This window comes from Miniopterus natalensis, chromosome 1, assembly GCF_054644295.1.
Source record: "Miniopterus natalensis isolate mMinNat1 chromosome 1, mMinNat1.hap1, whole genome shotgun sequence".
In the NCBI taxonomy this organism is placed as follows: Eukaryota; Metazoa; Chordata; class Mammalia; order Chiroptera; family Miniopteridae; genus Miniopterus; species Miniopterus natalensis.
In genome coordinates, this window is record NC_142081.1 from 113,943,988 (window position 1) to 113,969,448 (window position 25,461).

General features: G+C 41.3%; 1 protein-coding gene across 1 annotated transcript in view; it reads left to right on the forward strand.

Annotated features, from left to right (window-relative positions):
- The first annotated feature begins 3,276 nt into the window (after positions 1-3,276).
- LOC148094339 (cyclin-Y-like protein 1) overlaps positions 3,277-25,461 on the forward strand; it is a 46,266-nt gene continuing 24,081 nt past the window's right edge. Inside the window, exons 1-5 of the mRNA XM_087815773.1 lie at positions 3,277-3,363; positions 14,616-14,690; positions 15,974-16,008; positions 21,906-22,006; positions 24,959-24,994. Coding sequence (XP_087671899.1) covers positions 14,684-14,690; positions 15,974-16,008; positions 21,906-22,006; positions 24,959-24,994 — 179 coding nt within the window. The 5' untranslated portion in view covers positions 3,277-3,363; positions 14,616-14,683. The remainder of the gene's footprint in view (positions 3,364-14,615; positions 14,691-15,973; positions 16,009-21,905; positions 22,007-24,958; positions 24,995-25,461) is intronic.

Sequence of the window (25,461 nt, forward strand, 5' to 3'; positions counted from 1 at the left end):
CGGGCTATCAGGCGTTGACTCCCAAGGTCCCCTCTCAGGGGAGTCACAGGGGAGCACTTAACTCCCAGCACCCAGTTCTGGGACACCTGAAATGCTGCCAGTAGGACTCAGTGGCCCTAGATTTTGTTGGGGGCCCATCCTCTGGGCATCCCATACCAGCATACAGCCCCACAAGGAAAGCCCGTGTTTCATACAAACCACATTGTTTGTACAAACTGTTTAGGCAGAGGGGGTCCCTCTTAACTAAACCTGGTGGGAACCCTCTGGAAATCTAAGTTCCCAGGTGCCGGCTGGGCCAGCCTCTGGGATGGCCTTCGGAGGACAGGGCGGCCGGCTTACAAGTCTGGCCTGGTTGTTTCAAGGGTGTTGGGGACGGAGGAGTTTAAACCTGTTACTTAAGTCAGTTTATCTGTAGATTTTCTTTCCCTTATTCTGTATACAATCAAAAGGTGGCTAATTTTTCTCTCACAGCTGGGTTTTTCCAAACATAAAATTAATGAACTTAGTCATTTATTTTATTTTTTGAAATATGTTTTTATTTATTTTACAGAGAGGAAGAGAAAGGGAGAGAGAGAAACTTCGATGTGAGAAATATCAATCAGTTGCTTCTGTACACGCCTCAGTTGGGATCTAACCTGCAACCGGGGTATGTGCCCTGACCAGGAATTGACCCAGCGACCTTTAGGTGCATGGGACTACACTCAGCCAACTGAGCCACAGAAGCCAGGGCAACTTAGTTATTTATTGAGCACTGTGTGCCAGTTTCTCTTGTAGGCTCAGGAAATTAAGCTGGAGCAAGACAAATACTCAACTTTGAAGCCTCAGTTTTGAACTGGGGCGGGTTATTTCTTTTTTTTTTTCTTTCAATGTATCTTTATTATTGAAAGTATTACACATGTCCTCTTTTTCCCCCCATTGATCCCATCCCGTCTTTACCTCTTCCCCCAGGCCTTCACCCCACTATTTTCTGAGTTCAAGGGTTATGCAAAGATGCATATAAATTCTTATGTTAATCTCTCCCCACCCACCGACCCCCATCTGTTTTCCCTGGGAGATTCTTCAGTCTGTTCCATGCCTCTATGTCTCTGAATCTACTTGGTTCATTGGTTTATTTTCTTCATTAGCTTCCACATGAGTAAGATCATGTGATACTTGTCTTTCTCTGACTGGTTTACTTCACTTAGCATAATACTCTCCAGATCCCACCATGCTGTCTGAAAGGGTAAGGGATCCTTCGGTTTTACAGCTGCATAGTATTCTGTGGTGTAAATGTCCAAGAAGATACTTGATGGGATTTCAGTCTTTTTCAACTTGTAGAGACTTGTTTGGTATCCTAACATATGGTCTATCTTCGAGAATGTCCCATGTGTACTACAGGAGAATGCATGTTCTGCAGCTTTAGGGTGAAATGTTCTGTAAATATCAGTTAAACCCATCTGATCTAGTCTGTCATTTAGAGTCACTGTTTCCTTGTTGATATTTTGTCTGGAAGATCTATCCAGTAAAGTGAGTAGGGTATTAAATTCCCCTACTATGATTGTATTTCTTTCGATTTCTCTTTTAAAGTCTTCTAGAAGTTTTTTGGTTTTTTTCCCTGCATCTGTGAGTGTTTTGTTCTGAGGTGGGTCTCATGTAGACAGCATATATTTGGGTCTTGTTTTCTTATCCATTCATCTAGCCTATGTCTTTTGCTTGGATCATTTATTCCACTTATATTTGTTATTATTGATAGGTATTTGTCCATTGCCATATAATTTCTTTATGCCTGTGTTTTGCATTCTATATTTCAACTTCTCAATACAACAGTCCCTTTAACATTTCTTGCAGTGCTGGTTTGGTGGGGATACATTCCTTTAGCCTTTTTTGTTTGGGAAGATCTTTATTTCATCATCTATTTTTTTGTTTTTAATATATCTTTATTGATTTCAGAGAGAGAAAAGGAGAGGGAGAGAGAGAGGTAGTAACATCAATGATGAGACAGCCATTGATCGGCTGCCTCCTGTTCGCCCCCGAATGGGACTGAGCCTGAAACCGGGGCATGTGCCCTGACTGGGAACCGAACCCCAATTGCCTGGATCCTAGGTCGACACTCAACCACTGAGCCATGCCCAGCCGTGCTTCACTAACTATTTTGAATGATAGCCTTGTGGGATAGAGTATTCTTGGTTTCAGATCCTTGTTTTGCATTACCTTGAATACCTGATGATATGGAATTCAGAATACTGATTATAATGATGCTCAACAGCATGAAAAAAGATACAGAAACTATGAAGGAAATTAAGAATGACATAGTAGAAATAAAATAAAAAAACATTGGAAGGAATGAACAGCAGATTAGGGGAAGCTGAGGATCGGATCAGTGAATTAGACGACAGGGTGGAAAAAAATCACTCAATTAGAGAACCAAAAAGAAAAACAATTGAAAAACAGGAATATAGTTTAAGAGAGCTGTGGAACAACATGAAACCTAAGAAAATTTGCATCATAGTGGTGGCAGAAGAGGTTGAACGTAAGCAAAGGTTAGAGAACCTGTTTGAAGAAATAATGGCAGAACCTGTCTCTAACCAATGAAAGAAAAAGTCACACAAGTTTAGGAGGCACAGAGAGTCCCAAGCAAGAAAAGCCCAAAGGTGCCCACACCCAAACACATCATAATTAAAATGCCAAAAAGTCCAAGGCAAAGAGAGAATCTTAGAGGTGGCAAGAGAAAACAAGCTGTTACCTACAAAGGAGCTCTCTTCAGCTGATTTCTCATCATAAACTACAGGTCAGCAGGTTATTTCTTTTTAAAGGGGTATATTAAAGCCAGCTAGCCAGCTAGATACCATTAAATATGTGATGCACATACACCTCACTGAACTCACCAGAGAGACGGGCATTTTTTCTGCTGATACTTATTTAATAAACTTACTGAACACCTAAAAGGAAATGAAAAGGAAGGAAAGGAAAAGAAAAAAACCCTCCTCTAACACTGCAGGCCTGTCTTAGAACTGGTCTCATAAAATGCCCCGAGATTGGGACTGTAATCACAGTGGACCTTTGGGGCTGAAACTGACCTGTCCAATAAACATTAATGCCCTGATGGTCTGGCAAACTAACACCCTTATTATTTTTTTAGAGCATCATATCAAATAAATTAAAATTCTCATGTCAATTGACTCACTTGGCAGAAAGAAACCTACATGCTGTGAGAAGAGGGAAGATGGGAGAAGAATTCAGAAGGCTTGGAAAGGGCCAGGTGGAAGAGGCACCGGACAGTTCACTAAAATGTGAATATCAACATCATCGAATGCCCTACTTCCTAACAAATCTGGATTATAATTTTCTGAAGTTGGGAAGGAGAGTTGTTCCCCATCAAATCAGGTATAGTAATTCTTAGCATTTTTGTTATGTATGCCTTTGAGAATATGACGATGATGATCAGCTCAGATCAGGAAAAATATGCATATTACTTACACACAAAATCCTTTTCTGTAAGAACCACTCGTTATAATACTCAGGCTGGACCCCTATTAGTCACAATACCCATGTTCTATGTAATCCTGATCACTTGACTGCGGGAAAGTCTTTCTTCTATGTAACCTAGTTTCATTTTATAGCTTAAACCTCTCTCCGCTGTTCCTGTCCTGTTTGCTTCAGAAAAGATTATTACAGACCTGCTGGTATAAAATTTTCACTTATGCTTACAAAAGGCTATGAAATTTTATCATGATTATTCCTGAAGTTGAAACTTTTCTAATTTTTCCTTACATATTGTGGCATACAGGGCTAGCTACTTTCCAATAATCACTTTTCTCTTCTGTCTTACTTAGTGAGCTATATGATTACATTTTTCGAGCCTCTCTTGCAGCTAGGTGTGGCCATGTGACTAGTCTTTAAGGCAGTAATATGTAAGCACTGTGCCATGTGGATATTCTGAAAAAAATCTCCCTTATCATTTTGCCCTGCTGTCTGTAATGAAGACAGAATAGCTGGAGATCAATAGCCATCCTGAGCCATGAGTTTGTGGTGTGATGGGCAACACTGTGTGTTGACCCTTCTACTAGAAATAAATGTTATGCGAATAGGCACCTTGTTTATCTTGGTGAAAGCAACATCCCCAGCACCTAAAAATGCATGTAGGCTGTGGTAAAGGCTCAGGTATTGAATGGGTATTGAATGAATGAATGAATGAATGAATGAATGAATGAATGAATGAATGGAGTGAGTTCACACCAGACCATGTAAAACACTGATCATACAGTCCTCCCAGGGGATATTCAGCCATCAGGAGCAAAACCAAGGTCTCCGTTTCTGTCACAAAATCAAACTCTGCCCTAACTCAAATCATATCACTCCTATTCACTTCCCTTTGCTCTCCCTGGTTTGCTACTGTTATAGAAGTAGAGAATTTTTTCTTACTGCTCTGCAATGTTTTCTTTAAACAAAATGTTTTAAAATCTACTTTCCTAATAATTGTTTCTATTATTTTTTGGCTTAACAAGTTTAAAATTCTTTAATATTCAAGGTCATGCATTTCTTTTTGTGTGGATCTGTTGATAAATGCAGGCACTACTTGGTCACATAAACTTAGGCATCCATCAAGTGTACAAGAGTCATCCAGAATGGTATCTAATGACATTCCTAGGACGTTAGACAATAATATTGTCACCATGGAATTCGTTCACTAGGTCCTAAGGATTTAACTCCATGTTGTTTACTGAAACTGAACTTCATCGAGCCCTTTCCCACTCACTGTGGTCTCCACATTTTAATACATCGCTTGTTCTTGTCACTAAACCTTACTTATATCTTTTAAACTATTAAATATTAATAATCTCTGCTTCTCTGATTTTTGAGCTGACCTTTCCCTCCTGCTGTCCTTTTAATAAAGGGGAACACTCCCTCTGCTCCTTTTTATTTTTTTGGCACATGTGTGATTAAAGGGCTTGTAAAAGTTCACACTTTTTTCAGTTACATGTCATTTTTGTCTTAAATTTTTCTCTACTCTTCTCCAAAAGTTGGTGCTATTCCTGTTAATTATTTGGGGAAATAATTAGCCTTCTCTTCTACTTCTGTGACATCTATTTATAGTAGAGCTCCTTAGTTTTGCTCAAATTTCTTTTGAACCCACCCACCTTTGAGGAAAGATGATATTTGGGTTTTGTTGGGTACTTCCAGCTTTTCTGAAGTGCACACTTCTCGACATCTCACCCTCTACCTCCGAGAGGCTTTCCCTGTAGGAGCCTATTAAAATAAAGACAGAGGTCGTCTGACGAGCAATTCCTAAGTCTCCCCTCTACCAAAAATGTCTCTGTGGCCGCACAGGTCGTGCTCCCTCCTGGCGTCTCTGTCCTTCCAGAGCTCGTCCATCCCTGCTCTGAGTGTGTCCCTCCTGCTCACGGGGGCCTTGCTCCTGTCATTCTCCCGGCTCCTCTGACTTCTGTTTTTTTTTTGCATTGGCTCTTATGCTTTAACATATAAATATACATGTATTTTTCATCTAAGAATAAACATATCCTAGCAGTGTGTTTCCCTCTCACTACTGCCACATCTCTCTTCTCAGCCAAATGCTCAGGAAGAGAAGTCCTCAGTTGCTGTCTTCACTTTCTCGCTTCCTGTTTACTTCTTCACCCCAATGCCATAGCCAATACATTTGTAGCTTTCCTGCCCTCCTGACAACATTGGACTTGGTTAGGCAATTATGTATGGAAGCTGAGACCGGGCCAGGCCTGTGCACTTGGTAAGGGGGTGGAGTGGGTGCAGGGCAGGGAGGGGGCATCCTGAACCACTGCCTTCCCTGTAAGGTGGGGGCCTGGATGGAACTCTGGGCGGGATTCTTCCCTCGTAACCAGGTGACCGCGGAATGTGCTCTGGTTGGCTGGTGCCAACCAGGTGAACTGCCTTCAGTTGAGAAGCAGCTGTGGAAGGAGGAGGAGCTTCGGCTGTGCTCTCTTCTTGCGGTGGCTGTGATTCTCAGCAGTTGTCTGATCTCCACACCTTTGGACTAAGTCAGGCTGCTCGCCGTCCTCACAGACTAGTCAGCTCAGTGGAGGCGGTCACAGCTGACAGCAGCGGGGGCAGCAGCAGGGGCACAGCCGGGCCTTGAGCCCTGCCCAGGGCCTGGCAGCCCAGTGGCCCCTGTGCTGTACAGGGCTTTGGCACTGTTGGGAGTTGGGGGGTGGGGCTGTTGAGTGAAGGCAGTGACAGCAGCAAGGAGTGAAGGGTCCTCATGGGGAACAAACTGTCCTGCTGCTGCCTGAAGCCCAATGCCAGCCCCAAGCTGGGCCAGCACTCTGGGGGGCGGCCTCGGGAATATGAGACTCCTGTGTATGGGGGGGGCTCCAGGAACTCAGTGGCAGAACCACCAGCCACGGCTGCCATGGAACTTGACAACTTGCATTCCCTGTTCTGTGATGGCCACCCTATCCTGCGCCTCAGTGACGTGGAAATGCCCGATGGTAAGGAGGTGGCGGGTGTTCACTGCTCTCAGGAGTACTTCTGTCCTGTGCTGACCCCAGGATCCCCTAGCAGGGAGCCACCCCCTCAGGCTCCTTGCCTGGAGCCGGCTTTCATGGAGCTGGCTCTTCCTGGCATCCCCACCCCTTATTCCCTTCCAGTCCTGTCTGGCCAGTTTCCTTCCCTGTTCAGTACCCAAACGCCCAGTTCTTACTCCCAACCCAGCCTGAGACACTCCAGTCCTTTGCCCTTCCTGTTTATGCCTCTGTTTAATGTCTCGTGGGCCTCTGTAAAGACTTTTGGGTATATTTTCTCCTTTTTGTCAGTGAAAACTTGAATACCGCAATTTCAGAGTATCCATCCCATCTCCCTCTCCTTACTTATCCATAAGGTACTTAAATGAAGGAACCAGGTAGGGGCTGGAGATACCCTGGCTCCCACCTGTTAAGATAGTTGATACTCAGGACAGTTCAACTGCAAAGATGTTAGAGTTTATTATTTCAATTCAAAATAGACAACTGACATGGACTCTATGTGGTGGTCTTAAGTAGGCTGTGTTCAGTTGGCTGCCTAGAAGCTGCTTTATTCCTCCCAACTGTAATTTGAATACAGAGGGAAATGGTGGGAGAGGGACTTGAAATTACTGAGTGATGTGTAATGTGCTGCCAGTGCTACCGAGAATACTATTTTGGTTGGTTGTTGTTTTACACAAAGGAGAACCCTCTGAGTCTGATTAATTTATTTACTTTGAGACAAATATATCTTCAGAACGTTCGTCTGCATGGCGCCCTCTAGGTCCCCTTCCCTCCTGCAGGGAGATTCCTGTCTAACTGTAGGAATGTTGAGGTAAAACTTCTGAAGACCAGGTGCCTAAAAGGGGGTGGGGAGGAGAGGGAGGAGAGAGGGAGGGAGAAGAAGTACTTGCTGGAAAATAAGCCTGAGTGACAGTGTAGCTAATGAAGACTGTGGTTTTGAAGTAGAAAACATTCTTTCACAAAGATGTTAAAACCCCCTTGGTTCATTTGTTTGATGTAAATGCCAGAAATTATTTCATAGAGCAAATGTACTATAGCTCTTATTCTATTTAAACTCTAGTTGAGCTTTTAATTTCTTTAAATGTTAGAATAATTAGCCGTGTGAATTCACCCCGATGGTGCACATGGCTCTGTAACTGAAAAGTACTCGCTTTTCAGAATATTCAAATATTGTGAAATGAACAAATTACGTGAATTAAGTGTACCTTTAAACACAAGGCAAGTAAGTACCTGTGAAAGCTTCTGCTCGCTCTGCTTGGCGCTGCCAGGTAAGCCTCTGAGTGATTTTATAAACCAGTTAGTGTATGGGTAGTGTTGGATGAGAGGCTAAAGAGGACCTTGATTTAATTCTTTTAAGGTGTACAACTCACTTCCACGTATATCTCCTTTGGCCCTTCTCACTGCAAATAAGGCCCGTGTATACTCTCCCTCCATTGCTGCCGAGGAAACCGAGACTTAGGCTGTGAAGTGACTGTGGCACAGCTGCTGAGCAGAAGAGGCTGACGTGCAGGTGGCAATGTGCCAAATTCAGTTTCTGTGGTGCTTACAAACTCTTTAGATTGCAGCTTATATTTCATATTTCTCCATAAAGTGAGCCCATTTTAACTTCCTCCCATCGTGATTACTCCCGTTTGAAATCACTGTATACAACTCAGAAGCAACAGCTGCTCCCCCTGTGTCTATAAACTCATCACAGTGGGTAAGAGTCAAAGTAGAAGTCACGGGGGACCAGGAATTTCCCCGGGTGCGAGTTGCTGTGTTTTAGGGAGTGTGTTCCGACGGCCTCGGATGGAAGCCGACAGAGCTCTGGACGCAGAGGGACCTTGTGAGAAGCTGGTGAGAGGGCAGGTCAAGGACCAGGGAGTGAGCACAAGCCTGTAGTGAGTAATGTAAACCAGAGAAGCTGGAAATACAGGGTTCAAAGTATAGAATTGCCTTTTATGTTTAATGTGATAGATTTTCTATTTCAAATTGTTTTTAATTTTGAAGGGACATTCAATAACGTGATATGAGAAACCTCAATTTCAGCATTTGCCTGTTATTAAGTTTCCATAGAAACAAGGTGAAAATGGTAAATGTAAAGTCCAAGGACACTGAAAATTTGCTTTTAATGTCTGTATTTCAGACAATTTTACATCAATTTCCCTGGAAATAGGAAATACCTACTTAGATGTAAAACATTCTGGCTTTTCTGTGCTGGAGAATTGAACCATGTGCCTCTTACACAGAATCACGCTTGAATGATGCTCTGCCTTGTTCTTCTGGAACAGAAGGTGGTTTCTTGAAGTCATTTCCAGGGGATATTCTTAAGAGCCTAGTACAGATTTCAGACAGACTTAAAAGAATTTGTGTAGCACCTTGCCTTTATCAACAATATATCGACTATAACCTATGGTGGCCTCAGTAACAGAAAAAAGACACTAAGGTCCTGTCATGCAGTGTTGTTATTACTCACCAACTGCTCACACAGCCTTTCGTGTCCTGACTTCATGAGCTTTGCTAATTTGCTGGCTCAAGGTGCTCTCTCAGGGAACCCTTCCTCCCGCTGCCCCTGAGGGGTGCGTAGGAAGGAACTGGCAATACTATGAGGAAAAACCTCTGGGCAGCAGATCTTCACTCTTTCCAGGAGCTATTTTAAACCCTCTTTTTTTGGTGACAATATTAATAAGCATTTGATGTAAAAGATTGGAAAATACAGAAAAGTCACTTGCTTATGCTGAGAACACCCAGAACGTTTATTAATATTTCGGTGTTTATTCTTCCTGAACCTTTCTTACGCATATAAACATAACATGTGATTCTACAAAAATGAAATCATTGTTTGTATGCTGCTTTATAGCTCTGTGTTATAAAGAGAAGTAATGACATAAAGCCCCTGGACCTGTGCCTGACCCCTGGAGGGCGCTCTAAGGGGCATTTCTATGCAACTGCGTGGAGCTCTGCTGCAGGCCTTTTCATAACTGTCCCTGTACCTTCAGATGGTTGGAGCATCACTCAGGTGCCCAGTCTTTAGGATGGGCCATTGTCCAAAGTGAAACCATACACACTCCCATTATAATGCTTTATTCTGGGACCCAGATAAAAACAGATGCATTATACTGACCTGTAGACTTCAGATGGTATGCTTTCTTATATCTTGATTAGGATGTCATTTTGCAGTTAAGGTATTTTAACATTAAATATTCTTATCCCAAAGTAAAGTCACCATTGGTTTTTCACTGGACAGCAGAACTCTTTTAGGTTTTTGGGGGATTTTGTGTCTCTAATTCTGAGTAAATACGCTAAGATCTGAAAGAAGTGCTGATCTTAGATTATAAATCAGAAGACTGCATTAGGTAAAATCTTAGGAGTTATAAGAGAATTGGGAGAAACTTAATTGACTTGGGGTACACTGAAATAGTTAGATATTTACTGGGCACCATTCCAGATGCAGGACAAACAGTGATACTCAAGGCCAGGCTCCCACCCTAGCAAAGGTTTCTACATTCTAGAGGATCCTAGGGGCGGACAGCACATGGACAGTCAAGAAAGTCAGGGTTAAAGACGGCTGCTCCCTTCAGTGACACTGAGCCGGTCTGAAAATGAGGGAGCCCTGTGAACACGCTCCAGGCAGGTTCCTCAGGTGGGGGTGCGCAGAGTGCAGGCCACGAACAGCAGGCACGGGGGGGGCGGCTGCGGAGACTGACGGGCGCCGGGAGGAGGAAGGCGGTGCGTTCAGACCTGCATGCCCGTGGGCCTTGACAAAAAATACGAATTTTAGTCTTGTAATTAGAAACCACTGGAGGATTATATGTAGGGAAATGATGCTAATTGTATAAAGAGAGAGAGAGGAACAGCAAGGGAGAGAGAGAGAAGCTCCCGGGTGAGAAGGGGGGATGCAGGGGTGTCAGGTAGACGGCGGGCAGAGTAGCGCAGGGGAGTCAACCGTGGATTGAACAGAAACTGTAAGGGCCTAAAATGGGCCGAGTTAAGGAAATTAAGTAAATCTAAATGTAGTGACACAATAGGAATGACAAGTCACAGAAAAATAAACTAGTACGTCCCCACAGTCGACTACTATGGAGCTCTAAAAAATAAAATGTCTCTTTCCTGCTATGTGGTGATCTCCAGGATAAGTTACATGGAAAAGGAAGGAGAGGACATCCAGTGATGTACATGACAAAGCAGGGGAAATATGTATTTGCTTATTTTACAAAAATGCTGAAATTCCTGCTAATTGTGTGACTTTGGTTCCTTTCCCTTCAACGGGCAGCCAAGGCTCACATTTACTTAAGATGACGTGGGGGTGCTGGTTAATGAGCAGGCACTTCATACACTTCCTGTGAAATGATACTAAATGTTCATATTTTGCTTTTGAATTAACTTATGAAAGCTTTTTTGTCATTTCTTGGTGCTCTATATATAGTACATCAATTCCTCTTGCATTTCATTTGACCCTTACAGTGTTTTGAGTTCAGTAATATAGGAATTTTATCTGCTTTACATGTGAGAAGACAGGCTCTGAGTGGTATAAATTGAGTTTTCCGAGGTTTGAACATCAGGTTGCTGGAGCAGGAATGTGAATTTCAGATGGATGGACACAGGGATGGGACTGATAGAGTGACATGTCATGTGATCAGCTTTGGGGATACTACCTTTTTTCACACACCCTTTTTCCAGTGTATTAGAGTAATTAAACTTCAGGGTTAAAACAGTAACATTCCATAATTTGAGATGAAATTGAGGTAAATTGTTACTGAGGAATGTTCCTAAAAGCCCAAGACACTGAGCAAAGTACCTTTAAAAATACATAATGGAAGAAGGGTGTACTTCACTGTGGGAACTGTCCCGTCTCGGTCACAGTCACTGACACGTGTTGAGGACTCCAACAAGGCAGCCCTGAGATCCAAGGCGAGCCGGCTGCAGAGGGGGTTTGGAAGCCAGAGCTGGGAGGGGCAGAGGCTTCCTAGGAAGCAAGGCTCAAGGAGCAGCAGCCTGGGGGCCCCAGGAGCTCACCCTGTGCCCTTGGGTGGGGCAGCCAGCTCCAGGCCCTGGGGAAGGAGCCACCTGCCTGGGGGGAAGTGCAGACTCAGAGAGAGAAAATCATTAGTGTATAATCCACTTGTTAGAGTCTAAATTTCGTGTTATGGGTCAGGAAACCAATACAATGTACAGTAAACACAATGTGTAGTATAGGGATAGAGCAGTCAGTACATGCAGGAACCTTAAGTGAACAGGTGCCCAGCAGTTGGCCTAGAAACTTCTGACATTTCTATTTCATTGGAATAAATTGAAATCAATGTCTTTCTGAAAAATGCTGCTTAAAACCATACTATAAAATAGTGATGCAGTATTTGTCGTTAGCAAAAAGTGGAAGTTATACATATATATAAAATTGTTGGAGGCTATAAACAGAAAATATTTTATGAAAGGCTCATGCAAATTAATAACCTTAGGGTTCTCGTGGGCACAATACATACAGTACCTGTAAACAAAAGGCGACTCACCAAGGTGGAAATAACACTGTTAACTGTGGTCAAACCATATAATCAAAGAAATGCAAATTAGAGACACTGGGAGGTTCCTCATTCACATAACTAGGATTTGTTTAAGTATTAAAGCTGGGGTAGAAGCTAAAACTGGTATGTTTGGAGGCATTATACACTAGTGTGCCCTCACCTGTTTTAGAAAGCAACTTAGTTGTATGCATTGAGCCATAAAAACAACCAAACATTTCGGCCTGGTCATTTCGTTTTAAAAAGCTTTTCTAAGGAGATTCAAAAGTTTAAAACCACTGACTTGTATGACCAGAGTTCACAGAGTAAAAACCAAGGTACTCCTTGGTTCAGGAATGAAATGAGCTTCTCAGAACTCGCGTCAGTTCTGCTCCTGTGGATTTCTCCTGAAAAGGCTTCCTCCTCATGCTGGTAAAGGCAGAGCCCAGAGCTCCAGAGGCCCTAAGGGTCCTAGAGGTCAGCTCTGCCTTTCTCTGAGGTTCTTGGGAGGTGCCAGACCAGCTGGGATTGATCGGCCAGCCCTGGGGCATGTGCCTGCCCTAGAACTGGGTGTAGGGTAGGGGAAGCTCCAGCTTTTTGTTTGTTACTTGAGCTAATTTTGTTTTTTTCTGCATATTGTCATTTCTTTCATTCCAGCCTTCTTGATTTTTATATTTAGAGCCATAGCAGCACATCTTGTTTTGTGTGTGTGTGTGTGTAAGCCTGCAGCTTCCTTGACTGAAGTACATACTTTTCTTGGGCTTTCCAATGAAATTATTAATTTAACTGTATCATGGCATAGGGACCTATACAAACATGGCTACTTATGCAAATGTGTTATTTTTTATTCAAATTCAGTATATTTGCATTATTTTTGGTAGGAAATAGTCTTGCATTCTCTCAGCACCTGGAGCTTAGAGGCTGCTCTGATAGTCTCTGCCTCTCACTTTGTACACAACTGAGTTGGTTTATTTTTCCAAATAGCTCACATTGTCTCATTTTTCAAATATGTGGGGAAAATCCTTTAAAATAATTGTATGAGTTTTTTACAAAAAAATGTTGAATAGAATAGTGTCTTCAAAAGCAATTTAATAAACTTGAAATTCAGGGAAGGAGCTTCCTTGAAGCACAAGGCAATTGGCTCAGTTATTTAATTTCTCTGCTGGCGGGACTGTCAAAGCCGACAGCTCAGATGTCTGCTAACCAGCCAGTCCCGAATGACGTTTGGGCAACATTCTAACTGTGTTAGTCGGAGGGGAAAGTCTTCTAGGTAAATACATTTGGACATGACGTTAGACTTTATTCATTACTATAGTTTTAACATATCAGTGAGCATTTTGATTCCCCAAGAACCAGGGCTATAGTCTATTTATATTTGACCTCCAAATGTCCTTTTAAAAACAGGCCCATTATTATGTGACGTGGGGAGTGTCGCCTGAACCATTATTCCGTCAGGACCTTGGTCCACTTTCTTACAAGTTTGGTTAAATGGTTTGAGATGGACATTGCTAAGGCCTATCATAGGGTTTGTTTTTTTAAATGACAACTTTATAATTGCATATAGTGGGGAACTGTGTGTTATTAAAATTCAAGTACGTGTTTGTTATTCTTGCCTAAGTAGAAGATTATCCCACCTCGGTGCAAGGTGCGCTGCAAGGGACCTACTTTATGTGTTCACAGCAGATTTCATGTTTGCAAGCAGCCCTGTGATCAGGCCGAGAAAGAATTCTTATTGAAGCCCCAAATTAATCATGGGGCATGGAAGGAAGAAGTGAGAGTTTAGCTTTGGAAATTGAGAGCAGAACTAAAAAATCACTTTGTCAAAAGTATAAAAAGTCACTGTCATGAAACTATTCCTGTAGATTAGAGCACTGAGCTTTTATGCTGTCCTTTAAAATGCGCCACGATGAACAGCCCCAAGTAAGCCTCAGCTGACTAAGTAAGTTCATTATCTGAATGGAGTTAGAATCAGCCTACGTGTGTAAAGAACATTTTCCAAAAGCAGCTCACTTGATTTGGGCCTATTTGATGTATTAGCTGGTATCTGATGCTAATTGGCCACAGTGTAACTTGTTTCTTGAGACTGTTTCTGGAATGAGCTAGTAATATCAGCATAAAAGAGAGTGACTATATTTCTAATTGATAAGTGGAAAGGGGAAAGCACATATATGATACCCCAATTTAAATTAGATTACTTATGTGCAAGTTTAAAAAAAGTCTAAGATATAGCCTGGGTTGATTCCTCATATCTAGAAAGATCTTGCAATTTTTAATAACCCCGGTAGAATTTTTATGTTGTTGCCTTCACTAAAATTGTCTTGTTATCATTACTTAAAAACTTTTTTGCCTGGCCGGGCGTTGCTCAGCAGTTGAGCGTCTAAATGGGATCCAGGCGATCAGGGTTCGATTCCCAGTCAGGGCACCTGCCCGGGTTGCAGGCTCGATCAATGACTCTCTCTCATCATTGACGTTTCTATCTCTCTCTCTCCCTCTCCTTTCCTTCCTCTGAGATCAATAAAGATACATTTTTAAAAAAATGGAAAAAAAAACACAAAAAACTCTTTCTAACTCCGTTTAAGTGATTAAAATGGATGTATAGCTATTTTTTAAATTTTGTATTTTTCTACTCAACTAAATCAGTATGCTTATTTCTCTTCTTCCTATACAGAGTGGTATTTACAGTTAATCCCTTCCGACCATCCCAGAGCAACAACAATTTTCCTAAAGAAATATCAAATGCATGGTAAGTCAAGATAGAATTTAGGTCACAGTTAGGTTTTTATTTGAACAAATCAAAAAAATCAGTTGTTCATGTGTGAGGATTGAATTTGTGATTTTGGCTTTATTTTACATAACGCTCAACCAAATGCTCCATCCTCCCCACATCTAGAACTTTCCAGCTCCTCCCAGCTCCCTCACCTGCTGCAGGGCTGCCCAGGGGCATCAGAGCAGACAGGCCTGCGGGGCCCCAGAAGCTCAGCATCAGCAGGGAAACTAGTGTCAGCTTCCTGTGTCCTGTTTGTTTTAGGAAAAGGGTCAGAACTGTAGGATTTTATCACCCTGCTTGCCTGCTTATTTTCCTTAATGTTATGTTAAATCGTGTTTTCTTGCTTAAAAAGGCTCACAGATCAAGCTTTCAGTTGATTAGACAGCAGGAGCACAAGAAGGGCAGGCTCCAGTGTATCTGAATTAACGCAGCGCAGTAACAGTGGGGCTTTTTAACATGCCTTTTCATGGTACGTGTGCATTTTGACTTTCTGGAGCTGATCGTTCTTGGTAGGATTGCTGTATTTCGGTTTCTTCCAGAACCATGGGCTGCTCTCATGTAGAGAGGGGGAGACAGTAAAGGAAAAGCTGCCTTCAGTCCTAGGAAGGTGCCTGTGATGCCCCCCCACCTTCCAGGAGGCAGCGGGGGGCACAAAGTGCAGCCCAGGACCCTCTTTGGGGCTTTTAGTTTTCTTCTGATCTTTGTGAGAGCAAAACAATTTTGTGTTGTAGGTGTTTAGTTAGGTTAGCCACACTCATTTTACAATTTAAACTATGGGATCCTTTGCAGGATATTCCAGGTGGTTACCAGTCAGTGGTGCAGGATGCTTCCAGGGGCCTGGCCAGAAACTGGTTCTTGGAGCCATCAACTGCTAGATGCTGGTGACTCACGTAAAGTGGGTGTAAATGCAGAATTAGGAACCAGGGCTGAGCAGTGGCTCAGAGATGCAGCAGTTAAACTTGTTCATTAGTTGACTCTCACCCGGCCTAATTAGCTTTGCCTTTTCTTCAGTACATGGAGCGGCTTTGATTTGTACCAATACAGAATATCTCTTAGGTCAAAACAGTCAAACTGAGTTTAAAGATTCTACTTTATGGAACTCATCTTGCCAGGTGATTTAAATTATAAATTTTGGGGAAGTGATAAAAGAAATGGAGCTTAATTTGTCTTATTTTACATGTTGATATCTGTCAGGGAATCATAACTGTTTCCCTGAGGCGTTTGTATCTGCATTGATCACTTATTCTTTTTATTCTTAGTGCAAGGAAAGAGGAGGAACAGCTCTTCACACCATGTAAGTAAACACTGGAAAAGTTAAGTAAGGAATTAATAATCTGAATTTAAAATTGTCTGCCACGATTTTTAAAAGTATATAATGGACCCAGTGTCATCAACATGGCCCTTTTTTGGTAGATTTTCTAAATCATTTCTGTTATCTTAATTATCAAACTTACATATTCAGGAAAGCTTTTGACTTAGTAATCCCCACTTTTTAAGAGGTTCTGACCTTTAAGTTAAATTTCAATAACTTGGTTGTGATATAAAGATCTGCCTTAAATTTTTTCCTTAACTTTTAATCTTGTTTTTTACAAAATAAACAATATAATAGCTAAGTCACTTTTTAGCACCATCTATTGACTTATTGTCATAGCAGCTGAAAGCTTAGCTTTCTCAACTCCAGGGTGGCCTTCTTTCCCTCCCCCTTTCCTCTCAACATGTAACATGGTTGTTATTAAATCAGAATCAATGTTTACATTATTATATTCTGTAAATATTTTTTTACTGCTGAGCCATGTAGATCTGTGGCTGTGCCTCTTTCTTGTATACCCTTCATTCTTTTTCTCAAATACACAGTGTCCCAAAAGATGTACATGCACTTTGAATGATTATCAAGTCAGTGCTTAGTAACATATAGTTCAGTTTCAGAATTTGAAAAAATCTATAGAAGTGAGTAATTTTTTGGTCACTGCTTGTTCTCAAACCGATGACCGTTCTGGTCCAGGCACAGATGATAAGGCAAAGCAATGGAATCGCAAACAGCAAGAATTATTTGGTTCAGTATTTTGGGCCCTCAATTTGTTGACTGTTGGCTGGTTTTGTACCGTAAACTTTATCTTGTATGAATCCCCATAGAAGAAAGTCTGGTGGGTCTTTAGGATAAGTTTTCTCTGCTCAAAGCTTAGCCTGTCTTCCCCCATTATTTCAAATCAGTTAAACCTGGAAAGGAGTGAAAATTGAGTGTGTTACCAGCTGTTACAGTGTGTATACAGTTTTGGGACCCCTATGTGACTGAAACTTGAGCACTTCTCCAGGACAATCCCAACCCCTTCTTCCTAGTCACCATGACCTCACACAGCCAGATGCAGCAAGTAGGCTGGTCTCCCTGCTTTCAAAATACATTTTTTGTTCCTAACAATCTGGTAATTTGGCAGAGAAAGATGGCTATCAGACAGAAATACTACGTTTATGCTACATTAACATAATACCTAGTAAGTTTTCACTTTTGTGTGTGTGGAATTAATTTTTTGACTATATTCACTTCTTGTTTTCTAACAAATATTTTTTCCCAAAATTCTGTAACATTTGTCACAGGCCTGTCAAAAATATTTTCCATTTCCTAAACAGAGTTCCATGTTTTATTGGAAGCAATCTCCCGCCTCTTGTTATCCTAGTCTAGTAGAGACTTGCTTTCCCTAGGCCTGCTCTGTGCCTGTTTTGTGGCATATTTCTTTAAAGTCACCTGGGAGCTCACATAACTGTTCTCTTGTGTGGGGTCCCCTATGTCTTATAGATCAGTGATTTTCAACCTTTTCCATCTCACGGCACACATAAGCTAATGACTAAAATTCTGTGGTCCAAGCAGTGTGCCTCAGTGGTTGAGCATCGACCTATGATCCTGAAGATCAGGGTTCGATTCCCGGTCAGGGCACATGCCCGGGTTTCGGGCTCGATCCCCAGTTGGGGGCCTGCAGCAGGCAGCTGATCAGTGACTCTCTCGTCATGGATGTTTCTCTCTCTCTCTTCTTCTCCCTCTCCCTTCTTCTCTCTGAAGTCAATAAAGATATATTTTTTAAAAAATATATATAATTTTGTGGCACATCAAAAAATATATTTTTTGCTGATCTGACAAAAAAGGTAGTTATAATTTTGATTAAGTCACACTGGACATCTCTTGTTGTGTTGGCTGTTGTCATTGTTTTATTTGACAATCTAAGGGAATAGTCAGGTATTGCATGTTTTAAGAATTCTTGTTGCGCCACAGTGTCCTGCCCTTACACTGGTTGAAAATCGCTGTCCTAGGTGGTATGTTTTCCCCTGTCTTCTTATACTCCCTTGTTTTACTGGAGCAATTTTTCCTGGGAAAGGATACATGGGCAGAAATTTTTTAGAGATCTAGCCTCTCTGAAATGCCTCCTGTTTAATAAAATATAGGATTCTGGGTTGAAATTAATTTTTTCAGTTCTAAAGACATTTCTACTGTTAATCACCACAGTTCTTAAATCTGTTGACATTGGATGATACGTTATATATTACCAATTTTAGTAATTCCCCCACCCCTTTCTTCCTTGGAAACTTTTAGAACCTTCCCTATTCCTGATATTCTGGAATTTATAATATGTTTTGGTATGTACCTTTCCTTTTTATTGTGGCCATCAAGGCTGCAGGTCTGATCTGCTTTCAGGGAATTGTTTTTGATTCTTTCCTATATCCTCTATTCCTTCTTTTTTTTGGTATTCCCATTACTCAGAAGTTGGAACTCTCAGGCCAGGATTCCTGCATGAGTCTGTAAGTTCTTCTCCCTCTTATTTCCCATTTTGTCTTTTTCTATCTTCTGGAGATTTCCTTGCCTTTATGCCCCAGCCCTTTATAATTCTCTGTTTTGTCCATCTTGTCTTTAATGTACAGTGTCTCTTACATCCTGTCATTCTTTTATAAAGCATTTTGTTCTTTTACCAAGGACATTTTTTGCCTTTCTGAGGTTAAGAATAATTTTTTTACGTTTTCACTTGCTCCTGAATTTTATCACTCCCATTAATTTTCTTTTCTTTTATGCAGTAGTTTATTTTACATAGGACAACTCATTTGCTGATACCATAGGTTCTAAGTTGCTTTATTAAAGTAATCACTCAATAAAGTGATGTTCTTAGCATGTAGATTTTAGGAAATGTTTTCAACTTTTGTTTATGAGTTCAGATGTTTTTTAATTAAATTCATTGGGGGGACGTTGGTTAATCGGGTCCCATAGGTTTCAAGTGTGCATGTCTGTGATGCATGATCGGTATATTGCACTGTGTGCCCAGCCCCCAAAGCCAAGTCACCTTCCCTCAGCATATATCTGGGCCCCTTGCCCTTCACCACCCCCACACCCCTTCCCTCTGGCAGCCACCGTGCTGTTGTCTGTGTCTGTGGGTTTTCGTTTTATATCCCGCACGTGAGTGAAATCGTGGGGCTCTTCGCTTTCTCTGGCTGCCTCGTTTAGCTGAGCATCGTGATCCCCGTGTTGTCGCAGTGGCGGTGCTTCCCTCTGCTGGCGGCCGAGAGCTGTCCCGCTGTGTGTGCCCACAGCTGCTTCACCCAGACCTTCACCGGAGGACACTTTGTTTCCTCCCGTGCCTTGGCCACTGGGGATAATGCTGCAATGAGCAAAGGGGCGCATATATTTCTGCAAATGAATGTTTTCAAATTTCTCAGGTATATAACTAGAAGGGGGGTTGCTGGGTCATATGGTAGCTCTGTTCTTAATTTTTGAGGACACTCCCTACTGTTTTCCATGGTGGCTGGACCAGGTTATGTTTCCACCAGCAGCGAACGAGGGTTCCTTTGTCTCCACAGCCTCTCCCACGCTTGCTGTTACCTGTCTTGTTCATAGTCACCATCTGTTTTGATCTGTCCTACTTGTTGGCGTCCCTCAGATGTGTGGTGGTCCCTGACCGCCTGTTGCTATCTAACTGGAAGCACTAGGAGTGAGCAGAAGTTTCGCAACTGACAGGGCTGCACTGCAAGAATTTGGGGCGGATTCTGAGCCTGCCTTGGGTTCTGTAAGACACACTGGCTTCCTGACCCCTGTTCTAGCCACTCTCTGTGGGCACCAAGGCTGTGCTTCCCCCCCTTTGTTCTTATAGTGTGTATGGCTTTTTTTATGCCTTTAATTCTCAGGACATGTCTCTGAAAGGAAGGGGAGTGGAAATAGATTTGTGGTGAGTTTACAAATCTCAAATGTATAGGTTCTAACTCAAACTTAGAACCTATATTTAAAGTGTAAATCAAAGTTTAAAGTTTTAATTCAAGAAAATTAATATTAATCCATAGAATATTTTGGTTTCTCCCTATAATTAGCATACTACACTTTCCTCCTAAAGTCTTAGTTAAGAATTCTATTCAAACCATGCACTTTGCAGTATTGTCCCATTTATGTGCAACGTAGATGGTGCAGTTTTCATTAATGCATAAAGTGCTAGAAATTTTCAAGTTAACTAAAAGTCATTAGTTCTTACTATCCAAAATGTGTCTTGTGAAAAAGTAGAGAGAAAACAGTAAACTTCAGCTTTATTTTTTAATGGGTTAAGATGAGACAGTGGGCACAATGGGCGGGGGCAGGATTTCAACAAGTACTTGACTTGATAGTAAGGTTTGGGTTGTCACTCCTTAAACTTCTAGGCTGGTTATTTGTCTAGTCTTTGCTATTGAACTTCAAGTCTACTAAGTAACCCCTTCCCTTTCTTGCAAAAATTGTAAAAGTCCATCCGTTCTGCCGTTTGTGCCGAGTGAAGGAAGATACAGCAGGATTTTTGTCTCTGTCCATTCTAGTGACCCACCAGGGGTTCAGATACCTGTGAACACTAAGTTTTCCGTAGTATTTTTGTATTTGCATTTTTTTGTATTTGCATTTTTTATCTTTATGTTTGTCACTGTAGTTTATTGTGGTTGTAAGCCATCAATAGTAAGGTTTTAACCACAAAGAACAATTGTTTTAAATTTTCAAGGAAGATGAGGGGAAAGTAACCTGCAGCCAGTATACCCAGGCTTTGCCAGGAGGCTTAATTGCGCCCCCTCTGGGGGATGCTAGATACTCGATCCTGGGAAGTCTGAATAGTTGGGAGGAGGCCTGGACTGATGGCAGAGTGTTGAGTGTTCCTTTGGTTGGATGAGGCCAGTAGACTGTAAGTTGTTGATTTACTAAATGAACCCCATGGAGCTTTGAGCCCATGCCTAATTAAAAATTTTCCATGTTTTAGCACGAATATTTTCAAATACAAAGCAATATACATTTATAGTAGAAAAAAATTTTAACTACAGGAAAAGGAGAGGAAATATCACCTAAAGTTTTACCAGCTAGTCTATATCTTGGTACATTTTTTTCCTGTTCTTCTCTCCCCTCCCCATATATAGGTTTTTGGTCATAATTGACTTTATTAAGGTGTTTTATATGCCATATTACACTTGTATAGCAGTGCTCTTAAAAGATAACCTTCCATTTAGAATAAAAGTATTCGAATGAGTTTTCACATTTTATGCTGTATTTGTCTTTTTGAGATCCCAAAAGTAAATTACAGGTTAACTGCATAGATTAAGGAACATATCAGAGTTTTAGCTATAGTTAGAATATTTGTAGCTTGAAAGAATTTATTCCTCCAAAGAGTGAGTCTTTTCAGATTATGCCCTCTGGAACTTTTGGCTAATGAGGAATAAGTGGCTTTGAAGTAAGACATCTGAAACAGGCAAAATTGTGTTTTAGATAATATAAAGATATTTCTGATTTTTGGCTACTGGCAGTTTTTAAATGCTCTGTATTTTAAAAGATATCAGCTAGGTGTTCTCCCTGTCCTGTCTTTGTGTATTTGTGGGAGATCCTGATGGGAAAGTGTGACCGCATGCTGAAAGCTGCTTTATAATAATATGAGAAAGGAAGGCTCATCTGAATTAGTTTATAAAAATTCAGCAGCACCGATACAGTAGGCAGTTAGGCAGAGATGAACAGCGTAGGAGCGACAGGCCAGGTTTGTCACCAGGGTAGAACGCTTTTGTTCCTAGCGATGGGGACCTTGCCCCAGGGTGACCTTTCCTTCCCTAGCATATCACAGGTCAGGCTGTTTACACCCCCTGAGCTTTCATGTTTGATATTTTAACCAAGAAAAAGCATACTTTTCTTAACTTACTGTGATGTTTTCTTCTATTCCCCTTTCCTTTCAGGTATTTCCAGATCACCTTAGAGAAAAATATAGCTCATGCTCAACAATATTTTTAGACAACAGCACAATTTGCCAGCCCGAGACGAGAATCAGTGTGCAATGGTGAGTAAAATAGGCTGCCCGGGCTCAGTGACAGACACCTTATGCTACAGGCGCCCTACCCATGTGTGAGCTCATTTGATTGTTCTTTTCCATGATCAGGTTAAGAAACTGGTATCAGTTATTGTTGATTTCAATTTCCATTTCAATCTGAGAACATGGAAGACGGGAAAGCCAGTTAGCAAATATAAATTTCCCCCCAAAAGTATTCATCTTTACCTGAGGAAATACTGTGGCTGAGACGTTGTTGAACAAAATGCAAGGAGAGGTGCTTCTCATTGACTCTTTGTAGAGAAAAGTGTTTCTTTATGAGATAAAGGCCTAAAACCACATGTGCTACTCTGCAAGCTGCTCTTGGCAGGAGGACCAGCTCGGCCCCCACTGGCCCAGGGCATCTGCCTTTACATTTAGTTGGATTTGCTCAGATTGCCCCTGTTCTCTTTTTCCTGCAGTATTTCGGTATTAAAATTCACTTCTCCTCCCAGGAAAAATGCACCAAACCAGGGTTAAGGAACAACTTCTCAAGGCTGATTTCTTCGTGAATAAAATTTGTTCATCTGAGGTTTTAATTTTATAGATGTTTTAAATTTAGTTATATATGTATATAGATATATAAATACACCTCTGAGACACTGTATTGATCCATATATAAGAAAATAAAAGCAGAAAAAAGTTACTTTGGTGAAGTTTTGGAAACGCAGCCACAGTTAGGTGTATACTTAAGCAAACATAACAGTGTCATGATGCTGCGGAAAATTATTCAGTAAGTTCTGCGAGCACCACATAGTCCACAATTGCAGATGCACTTTAAAAACACCCTAAGATGAAATTTTGAAGCTGCTTAAGAGTGAAATAAAACCAAAATAGGGTGTAGAGCTTCCTGAACCCTTTGGGGTTGTCCAAGGAGCATTATCAGTGTCTCCTTGGGATATGAGAGCTGATTTTCCAGAACAGTTTGGGGAATGCTACCTGAAATATTAGTACCATCATTCCTAATTTTATTTTTCAGCCCTAAAAACATAGTTTGTTCATAAACTTAATTTTGTTTCTATTGTACCAGCCTTTTTACTAATTCTCAGTAACTTCTACTTTAATTAAAAACAGCAAGTTCACAATCATAATACTGTAACTTTCTTCTCTCACTTATAACAGTAGTTGAGGTCAAATTGTGTCTCATCAAAAATTGAGCCCCATCCCTCTCTAAAGTCCTGAGCTTTGGCACCTATGGCATAATCATTTAATCTTTTTATCCAGGCAGGACACAGATCCATCCAGGAGTAAGAAAACAACTCCACTCTGGCTGCATTCCATAGGTTCTTTTGAATCCCAGGTTCTGATGTTACAGTATATAAATCAAAAGTAGTAGTAAAGACTAACCTTGCTCAGACAAGTAGGTGTTATGCTTTTTTTCATCAAATTAGTCTAATTTTTGGAAGTACAGTCAGCTTTAATTTGCTCTCATCAGGTTTTGAAAATGATCAGTACATTTACTATTTGTAAAATAAAGGTTTTCTGAGAAAATTATTAGGAATGGTTTTGAAAAGATGTTTATTATGGGGCAGTAGCGCATTGTTCCCAATGGGGTGGGGGAGCCTTATTAGAATCACGGATGCAGCTTTTTTCAAAATGTGTGTCTCTAAACACACGCAGCCCCTGTCCCCTCCCCCAGCACACTCCCTCTCACAAGCCTTTGATGAGCTGAGGAAGGATGGGGGGCATCATTACATGGAGAAAAGCATCCAGGGTGATCCTGATTTCAACCCTAATCCATGTGTTCACATTGCAATCACCTGAGAAGCTTTCAAAGCAACCCAGAGTCACACCCAGTGCCGGTTAAGTCAGAGCATCTCAGGGCGGAGCCAGGCGGTTTTCAAAGCCCCTCTGAGGATCCCAATTACAGCCAAGCTTGGGCAGCACACTGCCTGGTGAGAGGGCAGGAGGGAGAGTCTGCTGCTCACCATTGCCGGGACCTTGAGCAAGTCAGTTTTCACCTTGGTTACCTTACCTGTAAAATGGGTTGTTGAATTAAATGTCATCACAACTTCCTTGGTTCTTTTCAGCTTATGTGCTTCAAATTCTCTGATTTTAAAATCAATTTGAACATGAAACTGTTTGAAGCCCTATAGAAGTACCCATTAGATACTAACAATGTTACAGGCCTTTTTACAAGTGCGCATATTCTATAGACCTAGTTATAAAATTCAATTTTGCTTTCCCTTAGTTATTTTGAGCTTCATTTTAGAAACTGAGAGCAAAGAGGAAAAGCATATAACTTAATCTACAGTACTCCTTTGTTTCATATTACACGGAATCTGCGAATACCTTAGGAATACAGTACCTTACACAGTACCCGAGGACGTACATCTGCTCATTAAGATTGCACTTAAACTAATTTGGAAATAAATGTTATTAATATTACACTATAAAACTAATTTGGAAATAAATGTTATTAATATTACACTGTATACTGTTATGCTGTGTTGTTGGCACTGCTTGTTTTAGGAGAACTAGACCTGTTGATTTTGTAGGTTCTTAAATGATTTGGTTTGGCATAGAGAATTTTATTTACCTTTAGGGAAATGATGGAAGATGGGTGGGTGGAAAAACTACTGTATGGCTTAAAATTAAGCATGTGTACAAACAGATCTATCTTGTACAGGATCAAAGATTCTATGGTGAAGGGGAAATGACAGGAGAAGTGTGTAATAACTTACATATTAAAATAACCAACCACAACATGTCTTCTAACAGCATATTCCCTAGCATTTTGTTTTTCCTAATTTTGCTCAAAGCCAGAGAACTGCAACAAGGCAAAAAGTGCCCATGAGAAACTGTTCTGAATGAGGATTTCATGGCCACTGGGCCCTGGGAAGGTCCTTCCCCACCACAGTCCCTTTGAAGACATGTCTTCAGACCTAACATGGACTCAGTTCTTCCATTTTTTTCTCTCCACAGCCTGGTATTAGCAATATATTACCACATCAAGAAAAGGTGAGTTTTAAAACCTGTCTTGTTATTCTAGCTAATAAACTTACAAGATATAAAGTTTAGTATTAGTTAATAAATATAGTCATTATTGGAGTAAGCTGTCGAGTGCTTTTATTACATTATTAAAGTGAATCGTTTTTGTCTTGGGACTCAACCCTTAAGCTATTGATCCCAAAGGATATTTGTTTATGTGGGCTATACTGATATTTACTGTATTAGAAATTAGAAATTAAAATTGAGAATTTAGAAATGAGTCCCTTGTATGTTGAACCATGGTTTTTTGTAGCACTGTTGAAATGTTGAGCTGGATAATACTTTTTTCTGGGGGCTGCCTTGTGCGCTGTAGGCTGTTTGGCAGCATCCCTGCCTGTCCTCACTAGATGCCAGCAGCACACTCTCCCCGCTCCACACGGGGACAGCAGAGCATGTCTCCAGCCAGGGCGGGATGCTTCCTGGGGACAAAATCACCC